Source organism: Bos grunniens, chromosome 20 (genome assembly GCF_055505025.1).
Source record: "Bos grunniens cultivar Pamir isolate PY7600 chromosome 20, Bosgru_T2T1.0, whole genome shotgun sequence".
Taxonomy (NCBI): Eukaryota; Metazoa; Chordata; class Mammalia; order Artiodactyla; family Bovidae; genus Bos; species Bos grunniens.
This window is the reverse complement of record NC_141184.1, coordinates 6,370,440-6,383,629: the sequence shown is the minus strand read 5'-3', so window position 1 is coordinate 6,383,629 and position 13,190 is coordinate 6,370,440. Positions and strand designations below refer to the sequence as shown.

At 42.5% G+C, this 13,190-nt stretch overlaps 1 protein-coding gene across 2 annotated transcripts in view; it reads right to left on the bottom strand.

Moving 5' to 3' along the window:
* Positions 1-13,190, bottom strand: part of ADCY2 (adenylate cyclase 2) — a 454,409-nt gene that overhangs the window by 138,895 nt on the left and 302,324 nt on the right. For both annotated transcript variants that reach the window (XR_015148596.1, XM_086361165.1), the window contains exons 5-6: positions 9,312-9,460; positions 3,898-4,009 (exon numbers count right to left, since the gene is read on the bottom strand). Coding sequence is in view for 1 of the 2 variants with exons in the window: in XM_086361165.1 (XP_086217291.1) it covers positions 3,898-4,009; positions 9,312-9,460 (261 nt within the window). In the remaining variant the exon portion in view is untranslated. The remainder of the gene's footprint in view (positions 1-3,897; positions 4,010-9,311; positions 9,461-13,190) is intronic.

Below are 13,190 nucleotides of genomic sequence, written 5' to 3'. Positions count from 1 at the left end.
TGGGCTCTAAAGTTTTCTACATATAAGGTCATATAATATGCAAAAAGTAATAATTTTACTACTTTTTTGACTTGAATGCATTTCTTTTTCTTGCCTAAGGCCTGTGTCAAGAACTTCCAGCACTATGTTGAAATGAACTGGATAGAGCAGGTGTCCTTGTCTTCTCCCCAGTCTTAGAAGAAAAGCTTTCAGTTTTTCACTGCTGAATATGATGTTCACGGTGGCCTTTTCATATATAGCTTTATTGTGTTGAGCTGAGTTCCTTCTTATTAGTTGAGAGTTTTTAATGATAAAAGGGTGTTCAGTTTTGTCAAATGCTTTTTCTGCAATTGATTGAGATGAGCATGTGTTTTTTATCCTTCATTATGTTAATGCAGTATATATATATATATATATATATATATATATATATATATCTCATCAATTGATTTGCTATGCCATCCAACTTGCATCCTAGAGATAAATCCCATTTGGTCATGGTATATGACTTTTTTTAATGTGCTGTTGAATTTGATTTGTTAATTGAAATAAATTCTTCAGCACTCAGCCTTCTTTGAGTTTTTGAACTGTGGTGTTGGAGAAGACTCTTGAGAGTCCCTTGGGCTGCAAGGAGATCAAACCAGTCAATCCTAAAGGAAATTAGTCGTGAATATTTATTGGAAGGACTAATGCTGAAGCTGAAACTCCAGAACTTGGGCCACCTGATGCAAAGAGCCAACTCATTAGAAAAGACCCTGATGCTGGGAAAGATTGAAGGAAGGAGAAGGGGACGACAAAGGATAAGATGGTTGGATGGCATCACTGACTCAACGGACATGAGTTTGAGCAAACTCCAGGAGCTGGTGATGGACAGGGAAGCCTGGTGTGCTATCGTCCATGAGGTTGCAAAGAATTGGACACGACTGAGTGACTGAACAACAACAAAGTGAAATAGGCCAGATACAGAATGGCAAATGTTACATGATACCACTTATATGAGGAATCTCATTGTTAAACACAGAAACCGAGTGTGGAATGCTGGTTTCCAGGCCTGGGAGAGGGGGAAATGGGGAGGTGTTGGTCAAAGGAAAAGGTCGAAGTAAAAGTTCCAGTTACGCATGATAAGTAAGTCCTAGAGATCTACTGGACAGCACAGTGTCTATAGCTAATAATACTATACTGTATACCTAACCACAGGCTGCAAAGGTTGATGTTAAGTATTTAATCACAAAATAATAATACAATGATGATAATGATAATAATAAATTAAAAGGGCAAAGTGAAGATCTGTAGGTAATAGATGTTTATGGCATAGATTGTAGTGATGGTTCCAAGGGTGTATCCCTGAAGTTCGATAAGTTGCATGTATATTAAATATGTACAGCTTTTTGTATGTCAACTATACCTCATTAAAGTGGATAAAATATCACAGTGAATGAGCAATGATGTTGAGTTCCTTAATGTAAACTACTGTGCTTTCCATAGCATTCACTCAATGGACTGAGCTATTTGCTTACAAAGCTCTCTGACTCCATGATCTGAACTATGAAACATGAACTGATATCCAAAGCACGCTGCCCCTGTGACCAACAATGCATGGACCAAGCTATCCTAGTCCAGACTGATATTGCCTGGACGTTCCTTTGTTATAATCATCAGACAGGAGCAGGAAATCATACCAATTACCTCTTCTATGTGATATAAACTCTGTCCTCCTCCAATTCATATGCTGAAATCCTAACCCCTGGTACCTGTAAACGTGACTTTATTTGGCAGTAGTGCAGCCATGAAATTAAAAGACGCTTACTCCTTAGAAGAAAAGTTATGGCCAACCTAGATAGCATATTGAAAAGCAGAGACATTACTTTGCCAACAAAGGTCCATCTAGTCAAGGCTATGGTTTTTCCAGTGGTCATGTATGGATGTGAGTTGGACTGTGAAGAAAGCTGAGTGCTGAAGAATTGATGCTTTTGAACTGTGGTGTTGGAGAAGACTCTTGAGAGTCCCTTGGACTGCAAGGAGATCCAACCAGTCCATTCTAAAGGAGATCAGCCCTGGGATTTCTTTGGAAGGAATGATGCTAAGGCTGAAACTCCAGTACTTTGGCCACCTCATGCGAAGAGTTGACTAATTGGAAAAGACCCTGATGCTGGGAGGGATTGGGGGCAGGAGGAGAAGGGGACGACAGAGGATGAGATGGCTGGATGGCATCACTGACTCGATGGATGTGAGTCTGAGTGAACTCTAGAAGTTGGTGATGGACAGGGAGGCCTGGCGTGCTGGGATTCATGGGGTCACAAAGAGTAAGACACGACTGAGTGACTGAACTGAACTGAGGGTTATTGTAGATGTAATTAGTTAAGATAAGGTCATACCAGAGTAGAAAGTGTTTCTTGCTCAGTGTGACCCCATAGACTGTAGCCCACCAGCCTCTTCTGTCCATGGAATTTTCCAGGCAAGAATACTGGAGTGAGTTACCATTTCCTTCTCCATACAGGAGTAGGGTGGGCCCCTAATCCAGTATGATTGGTGTCCTTTTAAAGAGAAGTAATTTGGACACAGCCTTGCATGCAGGGAAAATGCCATCAGAACACCAGAACCTTGCTGTCACTGGCCAAGATTGGAAAGTTTCTTCCTGACATGTCACCAGGCAGTGCAGCAGAAATGACCTTTTATTAACTCAAACTTTTAAGATATTATTTTTAACAGATAATCTCTCTATGTTTTTATTTGGTTTAATAATCATTCATTGACAAGTATTTCCTTTTCCCCCCTTAGGTCACAAGGAACCAATAACTGGCAACATAGACAACTGGCTGCTCCTTCATGGAGAATATAGTCAAGACATTGTTTTCTTTTTTTTTTTTTCCTAAAGATGAGCCCTCTCAACCCCAACTCAACCTTTCCCTTTGATTTGGTAAAGGAAGGAAACAGAGCTGTACTCTCAGTGAATTTTTTAGAATCCCCAGTGAGATTTGTCATGGTCAGTTGGGCAACATAAGGCATCTCATGGGGAGCTTGACCCAGGAGTGACTCTGAATATCTGAAAGCCAGATTTGTGCCTAGGAGCTTGGCTGGAATGTTCTCTGTTGTTTAAGTGTAAGGGAAATTTCACCATGAACTAAACTTGGAACTAACTCTTCCTAATGTATAAAAATACATTTTGATAAGCATAATAAAGGATTTTTGTTGGGAACCACTCAAAGACAAAAATTAAGGCCAGGAACATTTTATGAGACAGAAATAGAGGGCTAGCAAGCAAGAAAAAGCACCAATATTCCCACCAGAAATCTTAATTGTTCCAATAAATAAGTCTGGAGTGAGGTCTGGTATGGTTTTAAATCAGCTGTCATCATTTCTTCTCTATGAAACTCCCCACAAATGAGCATATGAACGGTGAATACTGAGCTTACATTTCTGCAAGTGGCACAAAGGCCAATGGATGAAAATGAGACAGCAGTAAATGAGGCCTTAGGAAGAAGGGATGCATCCTGTCTTCAGGATTTTCCCAGCATGCCGCTTAACACTGTGAATATGTAAAGGTTACAACTGGAGAGGAAATTACGTTTCCAACTCATCGACATCAAAATGCCTAAAAAGAGAAGCTAAGAACAGCACAGTGCAGAGAGATGTGCAAATCAAGTCTTGTTATCTTGAATGTATTTATTGTATGTGTGCTGAATTATATATAAGCCAGGGTCTTAAAAATAAACGAAAGCATATGCTAATTATATGCCACAGCATTTCTCTTTCCCAATGTAGGTCTGAGACTTATCAATGGCAAATAAACCCAACAAATCTATAAATAAGATTCCTAAAGGATGCTTTTATGAAGAGGCAAAAACCTGGTGAGGATCAAGAAAAGGGAAGCCCCAATTTTATATATCCTCAAAATAGAAAGCAATCACTAATACTCACCTTTGCAATTTGATCGAACTTTCCAAAGAGTTCATTCAGCATATGGACGAGCTCTCCAGGGGAGCAGTCACTGGCCAGACGGGTGAACCCGACAATGTCCGCATAGAGGATACTGTGGGAACAAACCAGTGGGTGCCATATTTGCAAGTTTATATTCGCTAAGAAAGCAATGGTAGTCTTTCCCATTAAAAGAGGATGATTTCTTACGCTTTATATTTTTGCAAAACATCATTCCCCTGGGTATGGAATACATAAACATGTTGCTAAACTTTCCCATTAATTTTTTTGATGTTACATTTTTATAATTAAGATCGGGGAAGAAAGCCTTGTGATACACTTTCTCTATTCTAGTCCATTCTTACTGACAACATTTCTCCTCTCAGGGCCAGCCTCTCCTTCCCATTCTGGCTTATGTGGTCTTCATCCTGACAGTTCGTTACAGTGTCATAATTCTGATATCAAAGGAGTATGTTTCTGTTTGAACTGTTATGTGATTTTATTAATTTATTTATTTTTAAAATTTATTGACTTTAATTGGAGGCTAATTACTTTACACTATTGTATTGGTTTTGCCATACATCAACATGAATCCGCCACGGGTGTAAACGTGTACGTGATTTTGTATTGTAAGCATTCCTAAGTAGAAGAAGCAAAATCATAAAAGTTAAATCCTGATTGAAAGACATCAATAAATTCTGATTGAAAGACAAAATTTTGGGTTCTTTACTATCTTCCAGGAAAGGAGATGCATCTTCCTAAAGCTCAGAGCTGAGTTTGGGGGAAGCATTAAACAAGGAAGGATGCCAGCTAATATCCAGTTACAGTAATAACAAGTACAATAAAGGCAAACAGTAGAATGCCATAAAACAGAGTCGTAGGGGTGGTGAGCTGAGCGCCGAAGAATCGATGCTTTTGAACTGTGGTGTTGGAGAAGACTCTTGAGAGTCCCTTGGACTGCAAGGATATCAAACCAGTCCATCCTAAAGGAGCTCAGTCCTGGGTGTTCATTGGAAGGACTGATGCTGAAGCTGAAACTCCAATACTTTGACTACCTGATGCGAAGAGCTGACTCATTGGAAAAGACCCTGATGCTGGGAAAGATTGAAGGCAGGAGGAGAAGGGGATGACAGAGGATGAGATGGTTGGATGGCATCACCGACTCAATGGACATAAGTCTGAGCAAACTCCAGGAGTTGGCAATGGACAGGGAGGCCTGGCGTGCTGTGGTCCATGTGGTCACAAAGGGTTGGACACGACTCAGCGACTGAACTGAACTGAACTGAGGGGTGGTGAAGAATCTGGGACACAGTCACTAAGGAAGTGACAGCACAGCTTCCCCTCATGGCAAGTATAGGCTGGGGGACAAATGCGAGATTCCTTAGAGTTTTGTGTGCATCAAGCTAACCTTGATGAATCAGGATAGAAGAACACAACACCTGTGGGTGCATTACAACTTTACCTACATAGAACGTGCTTATGTTTTATATAAAGACCTAATATGTGCACTGTGTTCAGTTGTGTCTGACTCAGACCCCAGGGACTGCAGCCCACCAGGCTCCTCTGTCCATGGGATTCTCTAGGCAAGAATACTGGAGTGGGTTGCCATGTCCTCCTCCAGGGGATCTTGCCCACCCAGGGGCTAAACCCACTTCTCTTGTATTTCCTGACTTGCCAGGTGGATTCTTTACCACTGTGCCACCTGGGAAGCCCCAAGGACCTAATAAAGAAGCCTAAAATTGCTGCTGGGAATTTGAGTTTCAGGTAATACATATGGTATGGTTTAAGATGGGCCATGAAACAAAAATAACTGCCAATTAACACTCACTGGGATATCTTTTTTTTCTTTTTAAAGAAAATAACAAGTGCTGCTGAGGATGTATAGAAATTAGAACTGGTAAGTACGCTAGGGGAAATGTAAAACGGCATAGGCACTACGGAAAAGAGTATGATGTTTCTTTAAAAAAAAATGAAACACAGAATTACTGGATGAACTGGCAATCCCACTGCTGGGTATACACCCCACAGAACCAAAAGCAGGAACTCAGATATTTGTATACCCATGCCCACATCCTGCCTCAGGATGAAAAGGCCATAGGTTTCAGATTTCTTTTAAAATTAATTGGTACTACATGACATTTAAGTTTCTGTATTTTTAAGTTTTAAGTTATGTATTTACTTTAGGAGCTTCCCTCATGGCTCAGACTGTAAAGACTGCCTGCAATGCAGGAGACTCAGGTTTGATCCATGAGTTGGGAAGATCCTCTGGAGAAAGGAATGGCAAGCCTTTCCAGTATTCTTGCTTGGAAAATTCCATGGACTCGGGGGAAAGCAGGTGGGTTACGGTCTACAGGGTCACAGAGTCAGACACCACTGAGCAGCTAACATTAACACTTTTCTTTAGGACGCCAAATATGTTTTCTGAATTTAAATTTGATTAAATACTGCAAACATATTGTATACAATCTCTGAAGGCAGCCGAAGCTGCTTCACCAACCCTTTGCCTTAGACTGTGTGGTACCTGGCTTCCAAGACGGCCTCAGTCATCCTCGCCTCCCTTGTATTGTTCCTCCCCATAACGGGTAGGAGTGACTTGTGTAACTAATAGAATACTGTAGGAATAGCAAGAAATGACCTTTCATAAAAGATACAGCAACTTCCACCCGGCTCTCTCTTGGATCCTTCCCTCTGGGGAAGCAAGCAGCCATATTGTGAGGACACTCAAGAACCTGTGAAGAGGTCCAGTGGTGAAGATCTGAGGCCTTCAGCCAACATGAAGTTAACCTGCTCACCAGGTGAGAAGCCACATTGGGAGCAGATCCCCCAGCAGCCTGAAGCCTTATGGGGAAGTCTGTGCCAGAACCATTTAAGATGCTCCAAAACTCCAGCCCACAGAAACTGTGAGATGTCTATTGTTCTTTAAATCCACTAAGTTTTGGGGTAATTTGTTACATAGAAATCGATAATACAGGTATTATGCAGATTATTTATCAACTGCCTGAAATTGGTCGTGTCATCTGTTATTTTTGCAGGTCTAGTGTTCCTGGACTATATCACAACTACTTAGAGTCTGTGATCTTCTTTAGATACAGACATATTAATATTTATTTTTACACATTTTGAATACCAATAAGTGTCTTAAATATATTGTAGGAGATGGAAGGGCCATTCCTGATTTTCAGACAATTGAGGTCTGTCCAGTCAAGGCTATGGTTTTTCCAGTGGTCATGTATGGATGTGAGAGTTGGACTGTGAAGAAAGCTGAGCACCAAAGAATTGATGCTTTTGAACTGTGGTGTTGGAGAAGACTCTTGAGAGTCCCTTGGACTGCAAGGAGATCCAACCAGTCTATTCTAAAGGAGCTCAGTCCTGGGTGTTCATTGGAAGGACTGATGCTAAAGCTGAAACTCCAATACTTTGGCCACCTCATGTGAAGAGTTGACTCACTGGAAAAGACTCTGATGCTGGGAGGGATTGGGGGCAGGAGGAGAAGGGGACGACAGAGGATGAGATGGCTGGATGGCATCACTGACTCGATGGACGTGAGTCTGAGTGAACTCCGGGAGTTGGTGATGGACAGGGAGGCCTGGCATGCTGTGATTCATGGGGTCGCAAAGAGTCAGACATGACTGAGAGACTGAACTGAACTGAAGGCTAGAAAGAGCAATTTCTAGTAAAATACAACTTATCAGATACTATAAATTTTTTTTTCTTTAATCATGTAGGCAAAATGCTTAAAAACCTAAAGGCAAGCTAGTGTTTTAAATAATTTCACTCATTAATATGTATGAATGTTCTCTCTGTGTTTATACACACTCACACACACACATGTATATACATATACACCCATAGTTCTTTCCTATTATTCCAAAAAATGATGGGGACTTAAAAATATTTACTTCTGATTCCTCATTGATATGCAACTTTTTTCTGTTATCTTCCTCTCAATATACATTTTTTATTGTATATTAGCTCTTTGTGTGCTTGGGCCACAACTGTTTCTAAAATCATGTGTCAAATTGAGATTTGTCTTAGCAATGCATTCAAGCTACAGTTAGGGGTTCCCTGGTGGCTCAGATGGTAAAGAATCCACCTGCAATGTGGGAGACCTGGCTTTGATCCTTGGGTCGGGAAGATCCCTTGGAGAAGGGAATGGCAACCGACTCCAGTATTCTTGCCTGGAGAACTCCATGGGCTGAGGAGCCTGGCCGGCTACAGTTCATAGGGTCGCACAGTCAGACACGACTAAGTGACTAACATTTTCACTTTTATTTTAAGCTACAGTTAAATTTCTTTCTTATTAATCAATTTCAGAAATCCTTGACCTGAAGTGATTAGACCCAAGGCAGCAACATGCAATGGAAAAAGTCTGGAGCTGGGGGCAAACACCCTGATTTTGATTCTAGATGATGAGCTACACAATTTCAGTTTTGCTTGTGATTGTTGTTAATAAACTGTTGAATGGAGGGGTGAGTAACCCTGACAACTAAAGGAGTAACCTGATGAATGAGGCAGGCACAGGTTACTCACTGAGATAACCCAGCCAGAAGAGCAAGCACCACTGTAACACAATGGAACAGATAGAAGGACAGGCCTCCAGAGAATTGGGATCAGAAACAGGTGGGCATGGAGAATGGTGAGGACCAGAGTGCCTAGTCTGGAGGGGCCAGAGACGATGGGGAGCATGAGACAGAGCACCCACCCCAGACTGAAGTGAGGGCCCACCTGGCTCCCATGCAGAGCTCAGAGGAGAAGAGGACTTACACGACCTCCCTTCTGACCACAATCCCTTGTTAGTTTTCCAGTTACTAAGATTCCAGGAATGGCTCCCTGCGAAGCATCTATGACTGCCACTCTTGGACAAGCTGTAACTTTCACTGTAATTTGATTAGGGTGCACGCCATCACCTATGATGCTGGGTACTGGCCATACCCAGAGACGTCCCCCTCCAGCCCCCCGCCTCCCCCCCTACGGCATTCCTGATGGACAGCAGGATACTCAGCCGCCCTGGAAAGTGCTAGCTCCTCGAGCCCTGCCCCTGCCAAGTCCATCTTGAGGAACCAGTCCTTGTGTCTAGAGCCCACCAACTCCCTAATCTTACTGACATACAGAGTCCTGGGTGCCTGGGACACAGTGAGATCCGACCCGAGAGTTCCCAGAATGAAGGCCCCACCGGCCACTTCTCTCCCCTTTGTAACGGCTGGTTCCAAAATGCCACAAGTAGAAGGGTCTGTTTCTTATCTGAACGACAGAGGCCCTCACACACAGGTAGGGGGAGTGGACACTATGCTTTGCGCCAAGATGAACAGCCCCGAAGGGCACGTGACGCTGTAAGATGGGCACTTCCGGTGACTTACATCGGCCACCTGGCGTCGGGCTCCCCAGCCTCGCCGAGGAGGGAGGACGGCGCCGCGTACCTGACGTTGGTGTGCCGCTTGACGTAGAGGTTGTGGAAGTTGTTGGTGTTCTCCATCTGGCCGGCTTTGGGGCCCTGCAGCCTCTGGATGATCTCCGCTTTCATCTCCATGGCTATGTGTGCCGGCAGCAGGGACAGCAGCAGCCGCTCCTGAAGCCAGGTTGGAAGGAAGAAGGAGAGAGGTCACACCACCGGGGTCACAGCAAGGCGACCGAAACCATCACGGGGCCCGAGCGGGGCCAATCTGAAGACTCTAACAAGTTCAAATACAGAGTCTAGAAATACATGTTAAAAAAAAATCCAATTTTCCAAGGTCAGAGTGTGTTATTAGATTATTTATTGAGTTCTAAGCATGTGTTCTGCAGTGTGCAAAGAAAAGGAAGGCGTAGTTATTTCCCCAAGGATATTATTTATCTATTGTGATTTTAAAGGAGTGAAACGGAAATAATACGAAGATGCCAGAAAGTAGTGGTCAGTCGGAGATAGAAGACTCTCATTTTCGCCTACTCGTTCGCTTGAAAGATAAAGTACAAGCTATATTGCACTTTTGAAAGTCAAGCAATATTCCACATTTCCTAAATAAGATAGTCACACGTTTTCAAATATTTCATTTCCTCTGTGGTGATTGTGCAATCCTTTTTCGTGATTCTGAACTATTGTAAAAACAGAGTCAGAAATATTAGTCTCTGAGAAAATGTCATCTATGAGAAACTATAGGGGGTCACAAAGAAGTGAAAACATGAGCCTTTCTTACATTTTTAGTCTTTAAATTCAGTAAATCCTGTACATGATAGCATGCAATATTATACATATGTTAATATGCATTTATTATGCTTAGAATGGCACTTTTTCATTCCCTTTAAGAAAATTGTAATTTTTTTTTTTTTTTTTTGCGAAGAAGTATCACAGAAGGTCAATCTTCGAAAGTTGGTATTTACTCTAGAGTACTTTAAACATAAATCTATTATAGAAAACACCATATATTCCTCAGGTATTGTGGATTTAGCTAGTGATATTCAGTGTATATAAATGAGCATCTGTAGAGCAAAAGATTTTCTCTTCTTCCACGTTTTCTCTCAACAAATTTCTTTGTGGACAAAGTGCTGAGAGAGTAGAGGAGGGTGGGGAAAGCGGGCTTTGCCCCCAGATTCACTGGTCCACACGTTTGTCCCTGTATCCACCCACACAGCACATCAGTTTGGAACTTTGGGGAACTTTCATGATGGAGCAGAGGGGAGGCCAGAAGTACATCTTGATGAAGATGAAATGGCCCTCACCACAGCCTATCCCCAGCCTGCTCCAGGAAAACACAGATGCAAAGTCAACAGGAGACTCCATGTGGGCCTGTGCGGGGCCTCAGTGTGTGGTCAGGGGCGTCTCTCCATGAACTGGCATATCTGAGTGTCGGTCATCTGTTCTCTCCTTCCTTCATTCACCCAATCAGGAAACATCCATCACTGCCCACTGAATGCCAGACTCTTGATGAGCACTAATGATAAATGCAAAGATGAAGGAGACAGTGTCCCTAAGAGCACAGCTGTCAGACGAGACTAGGACAGGCTGGTGTTTAGAGGAATCCACATACCTTGGAAAACACAGGGGAACTAACAGAGCAGGAGCCCCTGCCACGCACCACATGCTTCCAGGAGCTCTCTTTGTGTGCTATATCAATATCAGAAAAAGAGTGTAGATATTTCAGTCTTAGGGGAAAAGGACTGAGAGGTCCCCATATTTTTTAGAAAAAAAATTTTTTTGGAGGGGTAGCAATACCACTAGATTTTACATGGACATTGGCAACATAACCCTTTATATGGTTCCTTGCACTCACAGAGACGGGTGATGTGAACGGTAGTTAAGTGGGGGGCTTTTTTTTGTTTGATTTCTCAACTCCTAGAGGAGTTCCTGGAAAGTAGCATTTTCTCTGTAGTTATTTGCTGAATGCATGAATGCCCTGCAGTACATTTTGTCTGGGGCACAATAAACAGAAATCTCATCTCAAAACCTGTGTTCATCATTGGTACTGCTTATGGAGACCTGGGTAGGCAGGGCGTATGTTTTAAGATCAGATTAATGACCTTCTTGGTCATCAATACCAGGCCTGGGCAAGATCTGGGTCAGTGATATTCACCCAAAGGGAAATTTGACTATTCCGCAAAGCAAGGCATTGATTATTTTGGGTTTTTGTCTTTGGCAGACAAAGACACTGGGAGAAAGAATGACTGCCTCTCCCCATCTTCACATCAGCAGGTCGCACTAAAGGAGAAAGGGAACACTCAAAGTGTCTCCTGGTTGGAAAACCATTGGTAAACACTGGCAACCACTTGAAGTCACATTTTGATTTGATCCCTATTCTGAGCTTGAATTTCCTTCCATTATTCTCCAATTTTCACTGATGACCTAACAATACAACAGCATCATGTTAGCTTAAAAGTGAGGAGGTGAATTCCAATTTTGGCCTAAAGCAAAATTTTGAAAGAGCAGGAACCCTGTCCAACTGTGAGACCTCTCAGTATGCAGACAAGGGCCAAGATGATCAACAGCAGGAGGATAGAGAATAACTGAGTTCAATAATAGAAGAAATCAAGTCAGGTTTTGGCTTGTTAATAGAACAAGTGACCCCAGAGAAATGGAGCCACATGGAACTCAGAATACCAAGAAATTACTAATAATGTGAAAAATGTTGTTCAGTTGCTCAGTTGTGTCCAACTCTTTGCAACCCCATGGACTACAGCACGTCAGGCTTCCCTGTTCAGCACCATCTCCTGGGGCTTGCTCAAAGTCATGTCCATCGAGTCGCTGATGCCATCCAACCCTCTCCTCCTCTGTCATCCCCTTCTCCTCCTGCCCTCGATTTTTCCCAGCATCAGGGTCTTTTCCAATGACATGAAAAATGGATGTCCATATTTTAAAACTTAGAATAAAACCTGTATCCTTGTTACATGCAAATTGAGAGTTCAAAACATTTGGCTGATGATCTAGTGTCTCTACAAATTTGATCCCTCTATTAGCTCAGAACCCAGTGAAAAGGTACTGGGATTTATTTTTAAAATAAATGGCACTTTACTACCTTTTGTAATCTTACTACAAAGTAGAGCTATTCCATCATCTATTTGTCTTTTGCTACCTACCCATCAAATACATGTAATTGCCTCTTACTTTCTTTTTTCTACATTTTGGCTTCCATGACCAACCATATGGTTAGGCATTTGGGAAGTCTGAAAGTCACAAAATATGTGATACATCCAAGGAAGTACTTAGATGATAGACTTTGCTTCTTCAAGTTTGGAACCGAGCTATGCTAATGTTGCCTTCACTCAACTCCATTTTTGGTAGCTACTGAGCACACTGTGAGTACTGAGTAAGTCTGTATGGGATGGCCTCTGTTTCTCTATTTACTGATCACTGTATTGGATGATTGTATGTGAGGTCAAAATTGTATGAAGTATTCATAATGTTCAAAATCTACTTAAGCAAATAGAGAAAATCCAGTGAGAAAACTGTGTTATTGATGTCAACAAAGTCAGAAGACTCATCTGGTCATCCTCTAAGGCACGATGAGACGGGAGACAAAGGAGGCATGTTGCTGTGTGTTAGTTGCTCAGTCATGTCCGACTCTTATGTGACCCAATGGACCTTGCCAGGCTCCTCTGTCCATGGGATTCTCCAGGCAAGAATACTGGAGTGGGTTGCCATTCCCTTCTCCAGAGATTCTTCCTGACCCAGGGATAGAACTCGCGTCTCCTGCATTGCAGGCAGATTCTTTACTGAGTCAGTCAGTCAGTTCAGTTCAGTCGCTCAGTCGTGTCCGACTCTTTGCAACTCCAGGGACTGCAGCACGCCAGGCTTCCCTGGAGCTTACTCAAACTCATGTCTATCGTGT